Raw genomic sequence first — 24,696 nt, 5'->3', positions numbered from 1 at the left:
CTATAGGTAGTCCAGGCCTCTCTGCTGACTACATAAGCTTCACAAGAGTAAGCCTCATGATCAAGGGCATGGCCTATTGATTTGAGTGTCCCTAAAGTTTGACACAGTATCAAGGGATTCCCTGATGGTAACATTTAATAGTTCTATGGTCTTTCTCCCTTCCCTCAGGCGACTTCGCCAATACTTTTCTATTATCTGCTTAATATACTCTAAGATTTATCCAGGCATTACAATAATCTATACAGGATTATAGGACCTCTTTCTTATTCTGTGCTTCCTGTGTTTCAGTTGTTCAAATGAGCTATACAGATAGGTTGAATTAGATTATGCATTACAGAAAATTTCAGTTCCAGATCAAATAAGCCTTTCTTCCATGTGTCTCAAAGAGTATGAGTAGTTCTAAAATATAGACACTGTCTTCCTTACCCCTACATTCTGAATTACTTTAACCCCAACCTGTTCGGCTTTATGCTTATCTCAAAATATCAGGTTATATATATAAAACAGTCTCTCAAAATCCATGAATAATAATCACCAATTTGGACTTAATGTCTCTGCTCTAAAAGCTTATAATCTAGGCTACTGTTTTCTTATAAACATTTTCTAACGGTGACCATACCATTGTTGTTCTTTTGTTTCTGGCTTATTTTGTCTCACCAAAGGTCCCACATGTTCATTCACATTGTTGCATGCCTCAGGACACTGTTCCTTTTTGTAGCAGAACAACCTTCATTCATAAGTATACCCCATTGTTCGCCATTCTACTTCTCCGTCAGTGCATCCCTCAGCCACCTGCATTCATTCGGCATCATGTATAGGGCCCAAAGTCCACAGTCCATCAACATTCTCAATTTTAGATAATTTCATTGTTCTCAAGAGACAGAAAACCAATAAACACACCCCCACCAAATAGGAAATCTAAACCTCCTCTTAACTCTTGTCCTACACACTATTATTTACCTCTGCTGTTACTGTGGTAGTGCTGATGGTTTCCTTTTGAACATAGCTCATAGCATGCAAGAGCAGTTTTCCCCCTGTACCCTGGACTTAAGCACTCCTTATGCAAGAATCATATCTTTGAAGTAATTCTTGAGAACTCATTCATATTTCTAGTGTGAGTCAGTGGGACATGTAAGTCTATACAACCCCTTTCAATCTTGTTCATCTTCAAAATGGTAATATTTCTTATAGACCCACTAGAGAATCACCTTCATTCCTATCTATTCCCTTACATTGGAGTTCAACCTCATTAGCTAATGGTTCACCCATTAGTTTCTGTGTATCTCTAAGTCCACTGTCTTCTGTATTATAAGCCTCTGATTATACCTTTATGCTGGTCATAAAAGTGGAATCATACATTATCTGTCCTTTTGTGTCTGGCTAAGTTCACTCAGCATTATGTCCTCAAGGCTCATCCATCTTGTCATGTGCTTTAGGACATCATTTTGTCTTACTGCTGCATAATATTCCATCGTATATATATATATACCACATTTTGTTGATCCACTCGTCTGTTGATGGGCGTTTGATGTGTTTCCATCTTTTGGCGATTGTGAATTATGCTGCTATGAACATCAGTGTGCAAATATCTGTTTGTGTTGTTGCTTTCAGCTCCTCTGGGTATATACCAAGTAGTGCTATTGCTGGATCATAGGGCAAGTCGATACTTAGTTTTCTAAGGAACCCCAAACAGTCTTCCATAGTGGCTGCACCATTATATATTCCCATCAGCAGTGCATAAGTGCCCCAGTTTCTCCACATCCTCTCCAACATTTATAGTTTCCTGTTTGTTTAATAACGGCCATTCTTATAGGTGTGAGGTGGTATCTCATTGTAGTCTTGATCTGCATTTCCCTTATACCCAGTGAAAATGAACATCTGTTCATGTGCTTTTGAGCCATCTGTATTTTTCTGAAAAATGCCTCTTCATGTCTTTAGCCCATTTTATAATTGGGTTGTTTGTTCTTTTGTTGTTGAGTTGTATGATTTCTTTGTATATACAGGAAATCAAGCCTTTTTCTGATATGTGATTTCCAAATATTTTCTCCCATTAAGTTGCTGCCTCTTCACCTTTTTGACAGTCTTTTGAGGTGCAGGAGCATTTGATATTGAGGAGTTCCCATTTATCTATTTTTTCTTTTGCTACTTATGCTTTGGATGTAAAGTTTAGGAAACTACCTCCTATTACTAGGTCTTGAAGATGTCTCCCTACATTTTCTTCTAGAAGCTTTATGGTTCTAGTTCTTATATTTAGGTGTTTGATCCACTTGGAGTTAATTTTTGTGTAGGGTGTAAGACAGGGAACCTCTTTCATTCTCTTGGCTATTGACATCCAGTTCTTCCATGCCCAATTATTGAAAAGACTATTTTGTCCCAGTTCAGAGGATTTGACAGCTTATCAAAAATCAGTTGACCATAGATTTGGTGGTCTACTTCTGCACTCTCGATTCAATTCCATTGGTCAGTACTTCTGTCTTTGTGCCAGTACCATGCTGTTTTGACCACTGTGGCTTTATAATAGGTTATAAAGTCAGGGAGTGTTAATCCTCCCACTTTGTTCTTTCTTAGGATGCTTTTAGCTATTCGGGGTCTCTTTCCCTTCCAGATGAATTTGGTAGTTAGCTTTTCCAAATCTTCAAAGTACGTTGTTGGAATTTTGATTGGTACTGTGTTGACTCTGTAGATCAACTTAGGGAGAATTGACATCTTAACTATATTTAGCCTTCTTATCCATGAGCAGGGAATGTCTTTCCACCTACTTAGATCTCCTTTGATTTCTTTTAGCAATGTTATGTAGTTTCCTGTGTACAATTCCTTCACATCCCTAGTTAAGTTCATTCCTAAGTATCTGATTCTTTTAGTTACTATTTTGAATGTAATTTTTTTCCCTAATTGACTCTCAGCTAGGTCATTGCTTGTGTACAGAAATATTACTGATTTTTGCACATTAATTTAATATCGTGCCACCTTGCTGAATTTATTAGCTCGAGTAAGTTTGCTGTAGCTTTCTCAGGGTCTTCCAAGTGTAGTATCATATCATCTGCAAATAATGAGAGTTTTACTTCTTTCTTTCCAGTTTGGGTGCCTTTTCTTTCTTTGTCTTGCCTGATTGCCCTAGCTAGAACCTCTAACACAATGTTGACTAATAGTGGTGACAGTGGGCATCCTTATCTTGTATCTGATCTTAGTGGGAAGGCTTTCAGTGTCTCTCCATTGAATACAATGCTAGCTATCGGTTTTTCATTTATTTCCTTATCATATTGAGGTAGTTACCTTTGATTCCTATCTTTTGGAGTGTTTTTTTTAATCAGAAAAAAATGCTGAATCTTTTCAAATGCTTTTTCAGCCTCAATCGAGATGATCATGTGATTTTTTCCCTTTTGATTTGTTAATGTGCTATAATCCATTAATTGATTTTCTTGTGTTGAGCCATCCTTGCATTCCTGGTATAAATCCCACTTGGTCATGTGGTATAATTCTTTAATGTGCTGTTGGATTTGATATACTAATAGTTTATTGAGAATTTTTACATCTATGTTCATTAGGGAGATTGGCCTGTAGTTTTCCTTTCTTGTAGCATCTTTACCCAGTTTTGGTATTAAAATGATATTAGCTTCATAAAATGAGTTAGGTAGAGTTCCTTTTTCCTCAATTTTTTTGAAAAGTTTGAACAGGATTGGTGTTAGTTCTTTCTAGAATGTTTGATAAAATTCCCCTGTGAAGCCATCTGGCCCTCGGCTTTGCTCTGTAAGGAGATTTTTGATGACTGATTGAATCTCTTTACTTGTAACTGGTTTGTTGAGATCTTCTATTTTTTCCTGAATCAGTGTAGTTTGTTTGTGTGTCTCCAGGAATTTGTCCATTTCATTTAAGTTGTCTAGTTTGTTGGCGTATAGTTGTTCATAGTATCCTGCTATGATTTATTTTATTTCTTCAGGCTCTGTGGTCACACAACCCTTCTCATTTCTAATTTTATTTGCATCCTCTATCTTTTTTTCTTTGTCAGTCTTGCTAGTGACCCATCAATTTTACTAATTTTCTTAAATAACCAACTTTTGGTTTTATTGATTTTTTCTGTGGTTCTTTTGTTCTCCCATTCATTTATCCCTGCTTTAGTTTTTGTTATTTCTATTTTCTTATTTGCTTTCAGGTTAGTTTGCTGTTCTTTCTTGAGTTCCTCCAAGTTTGCTGTTAAGTCCTCGATTTTTACTCTTTCTCGTTTTTTAATATAGTTATTTAAGGCAATAAATTTCCCTCTCAGCACAGCCTTTGCCATATCCCATGAGTTCTGATAGGTTGTATTCTCATTTTCATTCATCTCCAGATAGCTACTGATTTCTATAGCAATTTCTTCTTTGACCCACTGTTTTTTTAAGAGTGTGTTATTTAATATCCATATATTTGTGAGTGTTCTCATTTTTTGGTGGTTATTGAGATACAGCTTCATCCCATTGTGATCAGAGGAAGTACTTTGAATTTCAGTGTTTTTAAATTTATGAAGACCTGTTTTGTGCCCCAGAATATGATCTATCCTGGAGAATGTTCCATGAGCACTAGAGAACAATGTATAACCTTGTGCTTTGGGGTACAATGACCTATATATGTCTGTTAGGTCTAATTCATTTATCAAGTTATTTAACTTCTCTATTTCCTTGTTGATCTTCTGTCTGGTTGTTCTGTCTATAGAGGAGAGTGGTGTATTAAAGTCTTCTACTATTATTGTTGAAACATCTACCACTCCCTTTAGTTTTGCCAATGTCTGTCTCATGTACTTTGGAGCTCCTTGATTGGGATCATAAACATTTATGATTGTTCTTGGTGAACTGACCCTTTAATTAGTACATAGTATCCTTCTTTGTCTGTTATGATGTCTTTACATTTAAAGTCTATTTTGTCCAGTATTAGTATGGTTACTCCTGCTTTCTTTTGGTTACAACTTGAGTGGAAGATCTTTTTCCATCCTTTCACTTTCAATCTATTTGTATCCTTGTGTCTAAGATGAGTCTCTTGTAAGCAGCATATAGCTGGCTTATGTTTCTTAATCCATTCTCCCAATCTGTATCTTTTAATTGGTAAGTTTAGTCCGTTAACATTCAATGTTATTACTGAAAAGGCATTTCTTGATTCCACCATCTTACCTTTTTTATTTTACTTGTCAGATCTATATATTCTTTTCCTTCTTTCTCTTTGTATTCTTTAAATTCCCCTTAGTGGTGCTCTTCAATTCTGTGCCCTCCTCCAGACCAGACCTCCCTCTCCTGTCTTTTTTTTTTTTTCAGCTCGCAGAACTCCTTTTAGCATTTCTTGTAGGGCCAGTCTCTTGTTGACAAATTCTTTCAGGACTTCTTTGTTTGTGAAAACTTTAATCTCTCCCTCAATTTTGAAGAACAATTTGACTAGGTACAGAATTCTTGGCTTCAATTCTTTCTCTTTCAGGATCTTGAATATACCATACCACTGCCTTCTTGCCTCCAGAGTGGTAGTTGAGTAGTCTGAACTCAGTCTTATTTGGTTTCCCTTATATGTAGTAGATTTTTTTTCTCTTGCTTCTTTCAGGATTTGCTGCTTCTCTTCAACATTTGACAGACTGATTAGTGTGTGCCTTGGGGAAGGCCTATTTGGATTTATTCTGTTTGGAGTTCTTTGGGCTTCTTTGACTTGTATATTTATGTCCTTTATGAGGGTTGGGGAGTTTTCTCCCATTATATCCTCGACTACTTCTCCTAGCCCTTAACCCCTCTCTTCTCCTTTTAGAACACCAATGATTCTCATATTTGTGTGCTTTGTTTTGTCTATCATTTCCGAGTTCCCATCAGTTTTTTTTTTCTTGACATTTGGTGTTTTGAGTCTTTGAAGTCAATTATCCTGTCTTCTATATCACATATTCTTTCTTCTGTCTCTTCAAATCTGGTGTTGTGTGCCTCTAGTATGCTTTTTATTTGGTCAACAGAGTCCTTAATCTCTGTGACTTCTACCATTTTTTATTTATTCTTTCAAATTCCTCTTTGTTCTCTTCTATTGTCTTCTTGATCTCCTTTATGTCATTTCCTTTCCCACTTATTTTATTAAGTAGAGTTGTATAAACATCTTTGATTAGTTGTTCCAACATCTGTGTCTCCTCTGGTGTTTTAATTATTAGACAGGGCTATATCTGTCTGCATTGTGATATGCTTAGTGATCTTCTGCTGTCTTCATGGCATCTAAATATCTTGATTGATTTACTTTGGGAGTTGATTTCCTTCAGTAGTCTAACGTCTTGTGTTTGCAGGATGGTTATACAGCAGGGAGCAGGGCATGGGGTGGAGAACTCAGTGTGGTGATTTGTTTCAGGGCAGGTATGGGCTTAGGTTGGGGATGTTATGCTGATGCTTGTGAACGTGGGCGCCAAGTGGCCAGGGAGGATGTAGCTCTGTGGGTGTACCGGTTTGCACATTGTAACCCTGGTGTGTGCTGCTCTAAGGCACAGGGCCCTTTGTGTGCACATGAAGAGCTGTGGACGCAGGTCAGCATTACGCCTTCATGGATTGTGGGCAGATATTACCTAGCTGTGCAGGTTATCACTTTCTCAGAGCTGGGAAGTGTGGCTGAGGGCTGTGTGCATGCACAGTTGTAGGACTGCTATAAAGTGCAGTTCCCAGAGCTGAATGATGTGATTGGGGGCCCTGTGCCCATGTGTGGGCCTGGGAGTGCCATAAAGGGATGTGCTAAGTCCAGGGAGGGCTGGAGGAGGCTGTGGGACACTATGAGTAGGGGGCAGGGGTAGCCTGGGTATGGAGTTAGGGCCTGCAACATTTATGTGCTGGCAACAGCCTGCAGAGAACAGGGAGAGGAAGGTAGTGCCCGGGAGGGGTGCGGGAGAGGTAGGTTGGGCTGCACTTGGGGTGGGGGTGGGGGGCAGGGACGTGTACTGGGGGCTGGTGGGGTGGGGGTACCTGGAGCACGGGGAATGGGAGAGGGTGATAGGCTTCAGATGCATGGGGTGTGGGGTGTGGGGTGTGGGGTGAGTCGCCGGTCATAGGACTGCACTGGTGAGGGCAGTGTGCCCAAGGAAGATGGCCTGGCTTACTTCCTAGTTCTGCGCTCCTGTCTGTACGCTCCCGCAGGCTCTGTGGCTCCATGCCAGGCTCCAGCTCTCTGCCTCTCAGATCCTCAGCCTCTGCAACCAGGGCTGCTGCATGTGGTGCAGAAGGCTCTCCCAGGTCAGCTGCACTCCTGAATTGCCCCCTCAGTCGCACCCCTCTCCCTTCTCTAACTTTTCCTTGGATCAGAGCTGATAGCAAGCTACTCGAGTCGGCCTTCTTCACGGAAGTCCCAAGGGTATTTGTTTTTAATTATAATTACCAAATCCAGTGAGCAGTTAGTTAGAGGTGTGTGCTTGTGCTGTGTGTGTATTTGAGTTGCGGATAGGAGAATGTTGAAATTTCATTCTCTGAGGAAGGACTTTAGTCCTTAAAGACAAAGATAAGTTCTGACAATTAAAGCCTCCAGAATTTTGTATTTCACCCAGGACTTCTTCCCTAGATGCTTATGTATAAGGATCTTAATACATGGAGCAAATTGTTATCCAAAAATACAACAGTTTGCTAAGGGATTATGAGCTGCAAATGAAGTGAGGCCTGCTATTGCCCGGAGCGCAGGTATCAACAATAGACTATGTTGTATACAAACGGTATATATTTAAATTAAGTTGCATAAGAAAAGAATTCCTAATGTATTATTCTGCATAAAATGCTAGCAAAACAGTAGGCTTTAAAAACCCATCGGGCCAGGGCGGGCCACGGTGGCTCAGTGGCAGAGTTCTCGCCTACCATGCTGAAACCTGGGTTCAGTTCCCGGTGCCTGCCCATGTAAAAAAAAAAAAACCATCAGGTTAAAGGTAGGTGACCAAGGAGTGAATAAATGGGAAAATGGAGCCAGTGGTCTTAGCCAAAAAGCTGATATATGTTGAGGTTCAGTGTGGCCGTGCTCAGAAGTATTTCCCACATGAACCATGTTTTCCTCTGTAGCAGTCACCTGGCTTCCTTTGTAGCACCTTCACAAGGCTTCAGCTTTTCCCAGATAGCCAAAGCACCCCCGGAGGGATCCACTGCCAGCCCACTGAGTTTGCCAAGGCCATGTGGGCTCCAGGTTCAGAGGTCACCATGGAGCTGGAGTTCAGGGATGGGGACAATACCTTGGGCACTGCAGCCACCAAGCTTTTCACTCAGACCACGTGGCCAGTTTCAACTAGCCCTGTTCTGATGCCAATGCTTGCATGTTTGAAATTTGGAGAATCTTTGAAATTAGGCCCATCTTCATATAAAACCTCATGGTGGTTCAGGAAGCCCAGTACTGTTGTGGAGAATTTTGGAGTCTCAGCTGGAAGAGGCCTTGGAGAGCTGTTTTGTTCCCTCCCTCTCTCCTTTCCCAGGATTGTGGTGAGGAGGCAGCCAGCGAGACCCAACACTCTCCCCTAGCTTCTTGCTCCCCAAACAAAGATAAAACCCTTTATGAGGTATCTTTTTCTGAGGATTGCAGAATTTCCTAGGTCATTTCTGAACTCTGAAGTTTAGTTCTTTAATCTCGCACCCCTAATTTTGCAGCGTTATCCTCTCTCTGTCTGGCGTCCTCTCTGCCCTTGAATGCCTGCTTGCATGTTCTCATCTGTTTTCAGTGCAGTTTTGTTGTTCAATCTGGGGAGACCCATCCTAAGGCCATCTACATATACTAACACGAAAGGACAGTCTGACACCTGCTACTTTCATGTGTTCTGATGGTGATGCCACCAAGCTAGGCACTGTCCTATGAGGCTGTAGTACCTGCTCCAGGCTGGCTTGGGAAGCAACACAGAAATTGGGTGCAACAAGAGGAAATGGTCTCTTAATGGCAGCACTGCAGGAAGAGCAGGCAGGGGTTCATCTGAGACAGGTCTCCTGTGTAAGCCGGAGCTTTGAGGCCAGGGGCCTTGTGGACCTCTGTATCAGCCACAGTTCAACCACAGAAATACAACCAAGAGCAGGTATATACTAAAAGGTATCTTGGGAGGAACTGACAAGCCCTAAATCCATAGGGCAGGCTGGACATCTTGGCATTGGCTGAAGCTGCCATCTACGTGGGATTTCTTCTAAGGAAGCCTCTGCTTTGTCCCAAAGTCCTTTCAGCTGATTAGACCAAGCCCGTCCAAATGATTGAGGATAATCTGCCTTCTGTAAAGCAATTGTGGACTTGAATCACACCCACAGAATACCTCCACAGCAACCCTTGGTTGTGTTTGTTTGGAAAACTGGGGTCAGTAGTCCAGTCACTGACCTATAGACACGCTGTCGCAACCTCCTTCCGAGGAATGGCATTGGAGGGCTGATGAAAACTAAGCTTGCAAATCTTGCCTCCCTCGGTGTCCCTCCTCTCTTTCCCTAAAGGTGACCCATCCAGATGGCACCACTTATTTTTCCTCCAGGAAATTTGTAAGACTCTGAAAACTTCTGAAAAGCAAATCTTCTCATAGCTGCAACCTCCCAAAAGGTCAAAAGGGCCTTCTGGCTCCCAACATCTCCTGCTTGCCCGTGTCTCACACAGACTCACCAACCAGCCTGGACTGTCCCTGTACCCCAGGAAGTGGGTCCCCACTTAAGTACAGGCCAAGTGCCTCCACAGAGTATTAATTATGTGTCAGTTAATTCTCATAACCTTCAGTGATTTCTCTGCTTATCCACAAAGTAAAGCTTTCCTTTGAGAGTAGCTGTTAATTTCTTCTTCATTAAGCTGCTTGGGGAAAAGTGATCTTAACAGCAGGAATTTTTGATGTGGTTTTTGGGGATTCCCTTAGTTCTGCTTTGTAATTGATGGATCATTTCTAGGTCTGAGAGAATGATCATGAAATAAAGTAAATGGAGGGAAAAAAAAACATGTGCATCGTCACTGTCTTTTCTGTCTTTTGGGACAAATCTCAGTCCCATTCTGAAATTCATTGGATCAAGTGATTGATGAGGAGTTCAAATGAGACCAAAAGAGTGACTCAGCAATAATCACATATTATAATAATAATATTATCATGATTATATAGTAAGGGCGAGAATATTTCCATTGCTTATAAATGCTAGCACATAATACCTGCTAGGTTTGGCACTGTGTACGTTTTTAATGCTCACAACTCCCTGTTCTACAGATGATGAAACCAAGCTCTGAAAAATAGCTTAACTAGGTCACGCACTTCTAAGTACCAGGGGCAGGATTCAAACCCAGCCACTCCAAAGTCTATTGCTCTTAACCACAGCCATGAAATCACTGCATGCCACACACCGGATATTTTTATGTTTGAATCTTTGGTGCATCCCCCATGATAATTTTTTTTTAATGTTTTATAGTGGGGTCACATTTCATTATTTTTCCATGTGAGTATCCCATTATTGCAGCACCATTTGTTGAATTTTGTTTGTTTGTTTTGCTTCTTTGTTTGTTTTTTGGAAGGTGCATGGACTGGGACTGGAAACTGGGTCTCCTGCACGGCAGGCAAGAATTCTACCACTAAACTACCCTTGCACCACCACCCCCTTCATGATAATTTATGGTGACCCTAAATTGTTTTACACAATCAGGAGTGTCTGGCTGCCTATAAGTGGAAATCTAAACTAATTTGCATGTTGGCCCCATTGGCAAAGATGACGCCAGGATACAGCTCACGGCTATGAGTTTCTCCCAGGGGGTGCAGGCTGTGTGGCATAGTCCATGCACTAGGGCTGGCCCTGATGGCCATTGGCATTGAGGGCACTATTATCTGCTGTTGGCAAGTTCCCTGCCTTTCAGGGTCAAGGCCAGGGATCTGGCCAATTGGCTTTAACCTCTCCAAGGTGCGTGAGCCACGTCATCAACTACTCCTATTTGCAGACCTGGGAAGCATCCCCTCGCAGGCACAAATGTCCCACCTGCCCTTCACTTGCCATCCTAACCGGTGCCAGTGCTTAAGGCTTTAGTATTCTAATGTATTTTCTCATCTCTCCTACTTCAGAAAAACTGATATCTCATCATCCAAAAGGAGCATGTTATTAATGGCTAAGCCTGAACTGCCTGCGGTTCTTCAGTAATTGCTTCAAAAAAAAAATCTTTATAGCCACCTTCAGAATATAGTTGGATTCAAGCAGAAAAAATTTCTGGTGCTGCAAGGCAAGTGGTCACCCCTGGGCCTCTGCATCAAACTGCTGTGTTTTTCCACTGACCCGGCAGGAATACTAAAATACCACCTATCTTTTGAATATGCTATGTTTTTCTACCTGGTGCATTAAAGTATCATGTCTGCTAGGCTTCCCAGCAAAAACAGGACTGGAGAGGTCACAAGTTGGGAGATGCAGGTCGGAGAAGCAAAGACATTTTGCCTACTCTGCATGTGCTCAGGTTTTGGGGAAATGCAGCTCGTGCTTTTCTATGAGTCACCTGGGGATCTTGTGAAAATGCAGGCGCTGATTCTGTGAGTCAGAATGGGGTCTGAGATTCTGCTTTCCTGACAAGTTCCCAGGTGACCCAATGCTCCTGGTCCCCACTTTGGGTAGCAAGAAGCTGCAAGACCGTGGATGTTGTATGCAGGACCTCAGAGAAGACAAGCGAGGACAGTGTAATCATTATCACACTGGCAGTCCTAATATATCTGCCAGTCATGGCAGCCCGTTTGCAGCAAGGAGAGAGAGATGTCAGACTGCAGGACGTTTTGCCCATCAAGGGACTAGCTTACTTTGTCATCTGCAAGCCAAGGCCTGCTCTGGGAAATTGCCTTGGAATCATTTGCATGATCTTGTGCAAATCTTGTTGGTGGGGTGAGATATCTCAAAGGGGGGTGGGGCTGAAGTGGCAAACATTTGCATGCTAATGGTATTGCTCAATTAAAGAGAGAGGTTGTGCAGAGAAAAGCCAAAGTCTGTCATCCCAGCAGACAGGTGGCATGCAGCCCTTCTCTCTCTGGCTGTGTTGAAAAGTTACCTGGGTAGCCAAGGCTGAATCTTCTTATCTGATGCCCAACTGGATCCTCTAGAACCTGAACCTAACCCTGGCCAAGGCATTTCTGGTTTCCATAGCAGCAAATCTATTGCTGGTCCTTAATAAGTACAAATTAGAACAAGCAATTGTAGCCTTATATATATATATATATATATTTAATTTTTTTTTTCTTTTTTTGCATGGGCAGGCATCAGGAATCGAACCCAGGTCTCTGGCATGGCAGGCAAGAACTTTGCCTGCTGAGACACCATGGCCCCAATTGTAAAGCCTTTTTTAAATACAAACAAACAAAAAAACCCAAAACACTCTGTTCTCTTTATTATTTTTAAGAGCAGAAATGCCAGATCAGGGGTGAACCCAGGGCCTTCCAGGAAGTCATTTTTAAGAGACCCTGGCCTGTGGCCTTGAAAGAAGCAGCATTGCAGGAAATAGGCAGGAGCAGCTATTTAATCCTGAGTTCCTAATTAAATGGCAAAAAGCTTTTATAAGCTAGATTCAGCAAGGCTACTGTTTCTCTCCTGCTTGCGGATAGCAATGGGGATGATCTGTTTGTTTGTGGTAGAACAGGAATGGAAACTTTTGATTACGTTATTTTTCCCCCTGCAGATGAGTTGGTGCAGGTACTGGCTGGCAGTGTGCCCTATCCTTGTGGGAGCTAAAGTCATCTTTGTAGTCAAGTCAGCATCTCTCTCTGCTCCCTTCACTGCCCTCTGCCCTCTTAACTGAGCACTACTCTCGGATATATAGCGACCAACCTACAAAGCCCACCTTCGGACCAGACTCCAGATACAAAGGCATGGAAAGTATCCCTCCTTAGGGTCCTTCTTATTGTTTGAATCCTTTCCACTCTACTTTTAAAAAAAAGTCAGAAAGAGAGCTTTCAGGAATATTGCATATTAATTATGCAATAGTATGCATATTATGCATATTAAGAAAGGAAGGACTGCACATAAATTTATATGCTCTATGGGAGAAGATGCATAAAACCAGCTGCTTTTTCTAGTATTAAGGCACTTATGGGGACTTGTGTAGGAGATCTTTATCGGTTGTTGCATGTGTGCTACATTTTTTGTGACCATCTTTGGACTCAAGGTCCGGTTAAGAGAATGAATTCCTGCAAACAGGTGGTCTCCTTCCAGTTAGCGGGCAGTTCTTGGGAAATGGTTTGGGAGTTGCAAAGATGAATCAGACGTGGCCCTGCCCTGGAGCAGTGATCTGAAAGGGACAGGGAAAGGAATGCACTACATGCACCACTCCCACAGCAGGGAATAGAATTCCCATGTGGAAACACGCTTTCCAGTTAGATCATCGCTATATATGATCTGTGCGCTTCGCTGTTTGTTTCTGTCTTAGGGAAGTGGATGAGATGGGCTTCAGCTTCCACGTGGCTCTCTTGGTTTCACACTATGCAGAGGTTGCCTGAGACACAGGGTTCTCTGGGGCCAGGAGAAGGGATGGAAGTGCAGTGGGGGGGAGAGGGGCGTCTGGTGGAAGTTGCCCACGTTCTGTCCAGAGGTTGAGAGGCTCAGGAAAGAAGGACAGCAGAATGGGCATGAGAAGGGGTGACACCGGCTTGGACGAAATGTGGTTGCTTTGTGCAGAGTGGGAGACCTCTGCACGACAGTGCAGTTCTCCCCAGGAGAGCATAGAGGGGTGGGAGCGGGGAGTGATGTACTCCGTCTGCGGGAGGAGCAGACTTCCCATTTGCTGAGCTGAGCAGCTCTGAATGGCAGTGCTACTGTGCCGCCCACCTACCTGGAGACCTTGAGCTGTGCGGGACCTTGACCTTGACACCCCCAGGGCTTCCCTTACCCCGGTGGTAAAGGTCACGGCTGCGGCGCCGACGTGCCCCTAGGGCTCCCCTGGCCACCAGAGTGCCGGTTCTAGGGGGCGGGATGGGGCAGTGCTGGCCGGCAGGCGCTCACGTCTCTCCGTTGGTCTTGTGTTGTAGGGATAGAACTGTGCCCCCCCGGCCGGCGCTTCATGATCACCATGGTGGCGAGCTTCGTGGCCATGGCGGGCCAGTTCCTCATGCCCGGGCTGGCCGCCCTGTGCCGCGACTGGCAGGTCCTGCAGGCCCTCATCATCTGCCCCTTCCTGCTCATGCTGCTCTACTGGTCGTAAGTGCCCGCCCCGCGCCCGGGAGCGCCCCCTGGGGGAGGCGGGGTGCAGCGCAGCCCCGGGCGGTAGGCGGTCCAGCCGGGCTTCCCTGCGCGCGTGTGTGTGCGTGCGTGCGCGCACGCGTATGTGTGGGTCAGCATGGGTTTCTGCTTGTGTGTGTGTACATGTGAGGTCTGTACCCTGCTTGTGTGTTTTTCAGTATGGAAGCACATGAGATCTGCTTGAGTGAGTGTGTGTGTGTGTGTGTGTGTGTGTGTGTGTGTGTGTGTTCCACCATGGATTTGCCTGCTTGTATGTATGTGAGGGAAGACGGGGGGGGGGGGGGGGGGGTGGTTTCTTCCTCTTCCTAAATTTTATTTTCAAAACTTTCATTGTGGTAACATGTAGAACATAAAATTTCCCACTTGAACCATTTCTAAGTGTGCAATTCCATGATATTAAGTACATTTGCAATACCACGCTACCATCATCAATCCACTATTGAAACTCTTCTGTTACACCAAGCAGAAACCTTGTACCAATTAAGCAATAACTCCCCTTCTCCACCCAACTCCCTCCAGTAACCTGTGATCTTTCTGTTTCCAGAAGTTGCTTATTCTGGGTATTTTGTAAGTGATGTTATATGATATTTGTTGTATCTGGCTTATTTCATGCAACTTGATGTCTTCAAGGATATTTTTTAAACTTTCGATACAGGGAAATTTTCCAACATACTTTTATAAAAGTAGACAAAAGGGAGACTGAGCCTTCCTGCCCCCTTCACCCAGCTGCCAGGATCACTGCTGTGGCCCCACCTCTGTTCCCTGCTGCCTACCCCACTGGGTGATTTTGACATGAGTTTTTTTTGGGGGGGTACATGGGTTGGGAGTCGAACCTGGGTCTCCCGCATGGAAGGCAAGTATTCTACCACGGAACCACCTGAGATTGCGACATGAGATTTTATGAGTGGGTTTGCCAGTGGGCAGGGACTTCCGTGTGTTGGGAGGGGGAACTATGGAGATGTTAAGGAAGCGATTTAGAAAAGCTCCCCTTATTCTCCAGATCAAAGGTAGGCAAACTCCAGCCCCAGGGGCCAAGTCGGCCGGCATTCTGTTTTTGTGAACAGAGTTTTATTGGAACACCACCATGCTCGTGTAGTTACATATTTATCATCTGTTGCTGCAACATGCAATAGTTGCAGCTGAGACCACGAGGTCCACAAAGCCAAAAATATTCACTCTCTGATCTTTTACACAAAAATTTGTCCATCCTTGCCCTAGATGAGCCTAATATGACTGTCGGCAACATGTGTAACTTTTAGTTTTATGACTTGCCAACTTTAGGGAAAAAAGAAAACTGAACAGATCCGTCTAGCATGTATGACCTGGGCAATGGAATTTTTAAAAATTACTCAGGGGATTCACGTTCAGCCAAGGTTGAGCTCCATGGCTCTGTGGGTGGAGAGATGTTTAGGAAAAGAATGATTGTTCTATTCTTTTTATGTTTTTTAATTAAATCTCTTTTCTACCCATCCCTTCCCTGTCATCACTCCTTCCTACCAACACCCTCATTTACCCAGTCGTACGAATGTACTAGTGTATGTATCATACATACCACGTTATATTCCTATTATTTAGTCACTAATGGAAAACATTGCTGGTAAGAAGTCACTGCATTGCATCATTGCTTTAAGTCTTTACTTAGGCGGAGAGGGTTATTAATGGGGCTTCCTTCTTTTCAAGTGCCAGGAGGGAGAGAACACCTGTTCTCGTTAGTAAGCTGCTGGAGTACAATATATCAGAAACAGAACGCTTTTAAAAAGAGGAATTTATTAAGATGCTAGGTAATAGTTCTATAACCATTAAATGCCCAAATTAAGGCAAAGCTATGGAAATGTCCAAATTAAGGCATCAAGGGAAAATACCTTAGTTCAGGAAGGCCGATGATGTTCAGGGTTTCTCTCTCAGCTGGAAGGGCACATGGTGACGTCTGCTAGCTTTCTCTCCAGAAATCTTCACTGGCTTCCCCAGGGCTCTGTCCATCCTTTTGGTTCTGTCAGTTCTAGTGGCTCTCCTGGCTCTAAAGCTTTTACCAAAGCGGTTCCTTCTTAAAGAGGTCCCGTAAACAACCCCACCTTCAATGGGTGGGGCCACATCTCCATGGAAAACATCTAATCAAAAGTTACCACCCACTATTGGGTGGGTTACAGCTCCATGGAAATGATCAAAAAGCTCCCACCCAGCAATACTGAATGAGGATTAAAGGACACAGCTTTTCTGGGGTACACAACTGATTCAAACCTGCACACCACCCCTACCTTGAACTTGCTGGTCTGAGCCCTCCACCACCATTCCAGTTCAGTCTCCCAGGAGAGAAATCATGGAGAGCAGGGAAGGGGCGTGGCGGTTGCATTTTCCTCAAGACCTTGATTCTTGCTTACTATATCATAAGCAATGGCAGGAACCAGCAAAAAAGGGCCACCTACAAGGGACACTGTTTATCAGCAACAGCTAACAAAACTGCTCCTCTGGCTAGCCACCTCGCCAGCCCTCCCTGAGCCTTCCTGACCTGGAGAAGGAGTGTTGTGGCTTCAGCATGCACCCGCTCCTGCACAAACCATGCATATTTCAGCAGGAGGCGCTTCTTCCTAAGACAAGGTGTTCAGAAGCAAAGAACAAAATCACTTCCCTAAGCAGTAGGGAGTAAGCAGCTCTTTCTGTTTTCTTCTAAAGAACGCCTTCCTGTCCCTTCCCTGGCTGCATCTGCCCATAGCTGGGGTTCACTTGTGTCGGAATTCAAGGGCCTTCAATGACCAGACAAAAGCTTATGTGGTGTTTTCTCTGTACCACGCACAGGTGGCAAGAGCTTTCCAAATATTAAGTCATTTAGTCCTCATACTTCATCACCCTATAGCACAGATGACAGCACTAGAGGAACGGAGAGGTTAGGGAACTTGCCTGAGGTCACACAGCATGCTCTGTCCCGCCTTTCCTGCCCACCTACAATGTACCCAATGGCACCAGGCTCTCTGCAGGCCCCTGGGCTCTGGGATCCTGGGCAGGCACAGACAGGGATGCTTCCATCACTCTGGGCTCTCCTCCCTTCCTCTCCCACCGTGTTCTGGTTCTGAGGGGAAAGGCTGGCAGAGAGGGTTCCCCTGCACCTGTTGCCAGGTGTCCAGTGGGTCAGTAGGAAACAGCCTCCAGCTCTGCAGGGTTGGCACATATGGGAAATGGCTGAGGGGTTCTTTATCATTTCCTTTTTTAAATTTGAATTTTAAAAGTGTGCTCACATTTGATGACAGACAAGGTATAATGTCCGTTTATTTAAATACTTTGTAAAATCTAAAAAAATTCCTTAACGCACACCACAAAAAATGAGCTCTGTCCATTATTTGCTGTGTGACCTTGGGTTAGTTATTTTACCTATCTGTGCTGCCGGCTCATCTGCTTGAAGTAATACTGGTCAAACATGGGGTAAAAATAAACTTAGACAGCTCAAAGGGCCTCTGGTGGATTTTGATATGCAAAAGCACGTGCCTGAGGCTCTCTAAGGTCAGGGGTCAGCCTTGGCCGAGCTGCTCTGCTCCTACAACTGCTCTGCCCCTCTCCCTACTCCTCACCCCCAGCTCTTTCCCCCTTGCCCTTGGTAGTCTTGAGCTCTGGCAAGGAGTGTCCAGCCACCTGACCAGGATTCCCAGGGCCAGGAAGACAACCCTGGTCTTTCCTAGGCCTGGCCCCAAGTCAGGCCTGTGCAAAATAAGCTGTACTTTTTCTTTGATGCCACCTCTAGCCAAGGTGCGGGCAGCCGTGCACAGCCCTGAGCTGTCCAGGGCTCCTCCCACTGCCACCCGGCCCCATGACCTTGCCAAACTTACCCAGCTTTGCCGATCTCACACCTGCTGCCCCTGGCTGGCACCAGAGCTTGTTGTGCATGTCCCAGCAGGGCTCCTGGGGCTAGGTCAAGCCAGGGGTCTTAGCCAAAGACAGCACAGCTGCGTGCCCAGTTGTTGGGGACCAGTCGGCAAGATAAAGGGGCCAGATGTGTGCTCCCATTCCGGTGGGCCCCTGGGCTGAAGTGATCATAAACCACAAACCTAGAAAAAAAAAAAAAGAAAAGCATGTGCCCATAGAGGTCCAAGGCATGAAGCCCTGGCCGTCAGGGCTCTGGTCTGCCATCTGGTCTAGCACTGCCACCCCGCACCCCCAGTCATGGCGGTGTGACCTTGACCAGCAGTGGAACACCTCTTGGTAAAAAAGGGGTAACCAGAGACCTTATCCCAGGGGTGCAGTTTGGAATGGAGCTACAGAGCACAGATTTGGAGCTCTGCCCATTATCTGCTGTGTGACCTTGGGCTAGTCCTTTCACCTCTCTGTGCTGCAGGCTCATCTGCTTGAAGTAATGCTGGTCAAGCACGGGGTTGGAAGGAATCAATGGATTCATGAACAAGAAACACTCAGAACTAAATATATGCTGACATGCTAGAATAATAATTAATATTATTATTTAAGGTGCTTAGCATATGTCTGATTTATAGAAAGTGCTCAGAAGAGTATCTGTTCATTGTTGTGATCGCTATTGTTATTGTATTACCTCTTAGTATGTACAAGCGTTTGGGAGTAATGGAAGCAGGCTATGAGCAATTGGTGGAGAGAAATGATTCCACCCCCCACCCCACCCCTTATCTACTAACCCTGTAAGTCCCTGCAGGAATGATTGGCTCTCGCAGGCTATTGAGGTACCTTCCCCTTTTGTATCGTCCCCCTAATTACCACCTTCATCCCACCTGCTGCGGTGGGAACCCCCCGGATCCTGAAGGGCTTCTGTTGTTGGTTTCAGTGGTCTACTCCCGAGAGCATGTGAGCTGCAAAATACTGAGCCAGTCACTTTCCTTAAGTAAGGTCATTGTTGTGGACACGGAGAGGATTCCCCCCCAACCACCGCAGGGTTCTTGGTACTTTGGAGTAACCCTAATGAGCAGACAGGGAAGCCCTTGTTTTAACAAGGATGATAAACCCAGCTAGCTACACCATGATGTAGGTTCTTTGGTGATGATTAACCCGAATGAGCTAGACTGATAGAGTCCCATCCACACACACACGAATGTTGGATAAAGTCTAATGCTGAAAAAAATACAATGCTGAGCTCAAATGCAAGGAAGGGAAATCCTTCAGGAGCAGACTGAAGAGACTACAAAGCCAGGGGTCTGAGCAGGAGCAGACTCTGAACGGAGCCCCTGAGACATTGGAACAAGAAAGAGGTCTCAGCAGCTAGGGTTTTAACACCTGCTTAAGGTGTTAAAGAGAGATCTCAGGGTCTGCTCTACTCACGGAAACGTGTTCCAAATTCCAACCACTCTCTAAGGCTCAGAAATTAATGGAAACGCTGGTGAAGCACAGTGAACCAACTCCCCAAAGTCAAAACTGAAACCTCCTCATGAGGCATCCCTGGAACCAGGCACTCAGTCTCACCTGGGGAAAAACATTCTCGCCGAAAATGAGCTCACAGGCAGAATTCACAAAGCCATGGGAAACCACCATGAAGACAAATACCATATACTGGGGGATTTGTATCTCAGGAACTTTAGAAAGCAGAGCAATTTGAAAGAGAAGTTTATTCAACTAATATTTATTGAGTGCTTACCAGTGCCAGATATTATTCCAGATACTGAGTGTTTGGGAAGCTGTGTATATACCTGGCCAAGCCCCTGCCCACTTGAGACGTACGTGACAGTGAGATGGGGAGTGGGGGGAGCAGGGAAGAACCCCACAGATGACAAACCTGGAAATGAGCAAATAATAGTCTTTCAAATAACAAGCAAAATAAGAAAATTGAATACAGCAGTGGGGTAGAAAGTACCAAGTAGGGTGACCAGGGAAGTTCCTCTAGGGAGGTGACATTTGAGCTGAGAGCTCCCTGACCTGAGGATGTCACAAGAAGATGTGGGGGAAAGTGTTCCAGGTGGATAGAAAAGGCCAGGTCAAAGGTTTAATGTAGAAGAGGGAGAGGGTGGCCAGTGACTCTGGACACAGTGAACTATAGCAGGGGCAGAAATGGATTTAAGATATGGTCAATATCTTCCTTTACCCTTTAGTCTGATTTACTTTAGTCCTACCCAGATCAGCTTCATTCCTATCTCTAATTAAAATCTGATCACTTTTTCAGTGTTTTTAACAGTTGCTGTGTGGGGTGATACTGACTTTCATAGCTGTGAAATGTTAGCTCTGAGTCTCGGGTGTCACGCAGATACCCGAAGTTCCAGGAAATGGCCAGTGTTCTAGTTTGCTAGCTGCCAGAATGCAAGATACCAGAAACGGAATGGCTTTTAAAAGGGGGAGTTTCATAAGTTGCTAGTTTACAGTTCGAAGGCCAAGAAAATGTCCCAATTAAAGCAAGTCTATAGAAATGTCCAGTCAACAGCATCCAGGGAAAGATACCTTGGTTCAAGAAGGCTGATGAAGTTCAGGGTTTCTCTCTCAAGTGAGAAGGCACATGGCGAACAGGGTCAGGGTTTCTCTCTCATCTGGAATGGCACGTGGCGAACATGGTGTCATCTGCTAGCTTTCTCTCCTGGCTTCCCTTCACAAAGCTCCCTGGGAGGCAGTTTCCTTCTTCATTTCCAAAGGTCTCTGGCTGATGGACTCTCTGCTTCTCGTGGCTATGTCATTTTGCTCTTTCCGAATCTCTCTCATTCTCCAAAATGTTTCCTCTTTTATAGGATTCCAGTAAACTAATCAAGACCCACCTGAGTGGGTGGAGACAAGTCTCCACCTAATCTATTTTGCAGCCACTCTTGATCACTCAAGATTACATCAAGATGTGACTCCCTAAGTCACATCTGCAGGGAGATGATCTAATTACAATTTCAAACATACAGTACTGAATAGGGATTAGAAGAAACGGTTGCCTTTACAAAATGGGATTAGGATTAAAACATGGCTTTTCTAGGGTACATGCATCCTTTCAGACCAGCACAACCAGATTTTACATACATAAAGAGCTCAGAATCTCAATATTTAGAAATCACAGTTACAACACTGGAATAGATGTGACTACTGTTAGAGTTTACAAACGAGGGACTTATGCAGTAGACCTTTACCTGTTAGCCTATGCTCTTGAATTCAATTCTGCATTTGTACATTTTTGTTAGGCCATATTAGTAGGCATATAATATTTATCTTTTCATTTCTGGCTTATTTCATTCACCATTCTGTCCTCAAGGTTCGTGCATCTAGCTGCATGCCTCACAGCTTCATTCCTTCTTGCAGCCACTCAGTAGTCCGTGATTCGTGTGTAAACCCCACAGCTCCCCCTTCCATTCCTCATTCGATGTACCCTTAGACCACCTCTGTCAGTTGCAAAACAGGAACACGGTCACATAAACCCCAGTAGGCAAATGTCCATTCCTGTCCCCACTCTCAGTTCCTGTAAGTATCTACCTGATAACAGGGTTGCAGGATCACATGCAGCCCCACCTCTAGCCTCCTGTGGAGCCATTGGGGTCAGGTCTTGAGTACTATGGGGTTTGATTCTAAAAACCATAGCAATTATTAGAGGGTTTTGAGCAGGGGAATGCTGTGATTTGGCTTATGCTCTCAGAGGCCCCTTCTGGTTTTGGGGTGCACGGTGGGCTCAGGACAGGTGACAGCTGAGGCTGAGCAGTCAGCCAGGCGTTCCACTACCCTGGGTGGGGTATCACAGTGCCTGGGTAGGGTGTGGGCAGTGGTGTGCCCAGAAAAGCCCTACTGGATGCAGACATATTTTGGAAATGGCCCCGAGGGGATCCACAGAAGGGTCCGGTGTGGACCACGATGATGGGAGAGGACCTGGGGACTTGGGTTTGAACCCTGTGCTGGTTTGAAAAGATTTATGTCCCCTAGAAAAGCCATGTTTTAATTCTAATTCCATTTCATAAAGGCAGCTGTTTCTTCTAATCTCTATGCAGCACTGTATATTGGAAACTTTAATTAGATTATCTCCATGGAGATGTGACTCAATCAAGTGTGATTATTAAATTTGATTAGTCTCTACCCGTTCTATGTGAGTCTTAATTAGTTTACTGGGATCCTATAAAAGAGCAGACATTTTTGAAGAGAATGCCTTTTGAGAATGACGAGAAAGCCGCAGCAGAGCCAAGCAGAGCTACAAGTTCAGGAGAAGCACAGAGTCCAGCAGCCAGCGGCCTTGCACGATTCTGAGAGAGCAGAGAAGGATGGCAGAATGATGAGAGCCGTGAAGCCGAGTCCACCAGCCAGCGACCTCTGGAGATGAAGGAGAATGCCTCTGCGAAGCTTCATGGAGCAAGAGGCCTGACGAGGAAGCTGGCAGATGATGCCGTGTTCGCCAGGGGCCCTTCCAGGTGAGAGAGGAACCCTAAACTTCATCGGCCTTCTCGAGCCGAGGTATCTTTCCTTGAATGCTTTAGATTGAATATTCCTATAGACTTGCTTTAATTGGGACATTCTCATGGCCTTAGAACTGTAAACTGGCAACTTATTAAATTCCCCTTTTTAAAAAGCCATTCTATGTCTGGTATATTGCATTCCGGCATTCTAGCAAACTAGAGCAAAGCCTTACAGTTGAGTTGGAAAATAGTTCTGGTTCCTGAGGGGAGCGTCATTTTCCTGGGCTGCTGAAGCAACTACCATGCAATGGGGTGACCTAAACAGTGGAAATTTACAAGTTCACAGTTGTTTTTTTTTATTTTTTTGAGTGCAATTTTATTGGGATATACACACACATCACACAACTCATCCAAAGTATGCAATCACAATCACGTAGTTTTGCACACATCCTCATGATCAATTTTAGAACATTTACGTTACTCCAGAACAGAAAAAGAAAAATGAAAATCTAAATTCCTTGATACCCCTTATTCTCCCCCGTTATTGACCCATAGTATTGATGTGGTATAATTGTTACTCTTGATGAAAGACTATTAAAATATTGCTATTAACTACAACCCATAATTTGCAATAGGTACATTTTCCCCATATTCTCCTCCCTCTATTATTAACTTCTTATCATAGTGTTGCAATTTGCTCTAGTTCATGAAATAACTTTTTAATATTTATACAGTTAAACATAGATATTAACCATCATAAAATTCCCCGTGTTATACATTCTCATGCTTTAACCTCCAATTTTCCTTCTGATGATGTACAAGATTCTAAACTTCCCTTTTCCATGACACTCACACAGCATTCAACACTGATAATTATTCTCACAATAATGTGCTACCATCACCTCTGTCCATTTCCTAATGTTTAAGTTCAACCTTGTTAAGCATTCTGCACTTATTAATACATGCTCACAGTTTTGAGGCTAGAAGAGAGTCCAAATCAAGCATCATCAAGGTGATGCTTTCTTCCCGAAGCCTGGCCTTCTGAAACTGGCTGCTCGTGATCCTTGTCCCTGGGTTCCTGTGTCACATGACAGTGCACATGACACCCTTTCCTGGCCTGTCCCTTCTCTTCTGGGTCCTTTTGATGTGCAATTTCTGGTTGCCCTGTCTGTGGCTTTTTCTGTCTGCGTGAATTTCATTCTGCTCGTAGAGAGAATGCCAGTAATGGGAAGGATGAAGACCCATCCCCACTGGGCTAGGCCACACCTAACTGAAGTAGCCTCATGAAAAGATCCTACTTAAGGAATGGATCCAGGTTTTGTGAAATCATCCTTAAGGAAAAAAGAATACAAAATAACACCAGATTAGATACAAAAGTGAGTATTATTTTAGAATGAGAGAGAAACCACAACAAATCACAAAATTTTAAAAAGGTGCCGAATACTGTAGACATGACAAAAAAAAAAAATTGTGCTACTTACAGTGGGTTCATGCCCAGAGGAATGGAGTAGATTTAAGAACATGTTTTTCTGGGGTGCGTACAGCTCTAAACCAGCCCAGGGAGGATGGTGCTCTGTGCACTTGGAATCTCAGCAGGGACCACAGCGTAGAGCCCTGTCCTCAGAGCAGACTTTGACGGTAGTGGAAGCTGAGCAAGAACTTTGAGGAGGGCAGGTTTTGACTTTAAGGGCAACAGAGGAACCACCGTGAAGAGCTTAGAACAGTGACTGTAGCCGCAGCCCTTGGGGCAGTTAGGGAGTTGTGCCAGTTTGAAACTATATATACCCCAGAAAGGCTGTGTTTTAATTCTGATCCAGTCTTGTGGGGGCAGCTGTTTCTTTTAATCCTGATCCAACATTGTAAGATGGAAATACCTGATTAGATTGTCTTCAAGGATTCATGCCCAATTGTGGGTGTGACCTTTTGATTAGATGGAGATGTGTCTCCACCTATTTGAGGTGGATCTTGATTAGTTTACTGGAGTCCTTTAAAAGGGGAAACATTTTGAAGACACTTCAGGTGCAGATGCTTGGGGAACAATTGCTTCAGAGCTGACAGAGACAAGGATATTTGGAGAAGCTTGGTGTGCCGACAGGGAGGGCAGATGCCCAGACATGGCAGAGCCCAGCAGATGTCGCCCTGTGCCTTCCCCTGAGATGCTAAGCAAATCAGAACCCAGAGTTGTGTCCCGGAGCTGCTAAGTGAAGGCTCACAGATGCTTAGAGAGGAAACTGCTGGAATCAGAAGATAGAAGCCACAGAATCAAGAACAAGGACCAGCAGAGGCCA

The 24,696-nt window shown here is 44.3% G+C and overlaps 1 protein-coding gene across 2 annotated transcripts in view; it reads left to right on the top strand.

Annotated features, from left to right (window-relative positions):
• SLC22A23 (solute carrier family 22 member 23) overlaps window positions 1-24,696 on the top strand; it is a 227,978-nt gene that overhangs the window by 152,521 nt on the left and 50,761 nt on the right. Inside the window, exon 4 of one of the 2 annotated variants that reach the window (XM_077143888.1) lies at window positions 13,916-14,084. The exons of the other annotated variant lie outside the window; for it this stretch is intronic. Coding sequence (XP_077000003.1) covers window positions 13,916-14,084 — 169 coding nt within the window. The remainder of the gene's footprint in view (window positions 1-13,915; window positions 14,085-24,696) is intronic. 2 annotated transcript variants of the gene reach the window in all.

This window comes from Tamandua tetradactyla, chromosome 25 (assembly GCF_023851605.1).
Source record: "Tamandua tetradactyla isolate mTamTet1 chromosome 25, mTamTet1.pri, whole genome shotgun sequence".
NCBI classification, from domain to species: domain Eukaryota; kingdom Metazoa; phylum Chordata; class Mammalia; order Pilosa; family Myrmecophagidae; genus Tamandua; species Tamandua tetradactyla.
The sequence above is the reverse complement of the archived record's forward strand: the minus strand, read 5'-3'. Positions and strand labels throughout refer to the sequence as shown.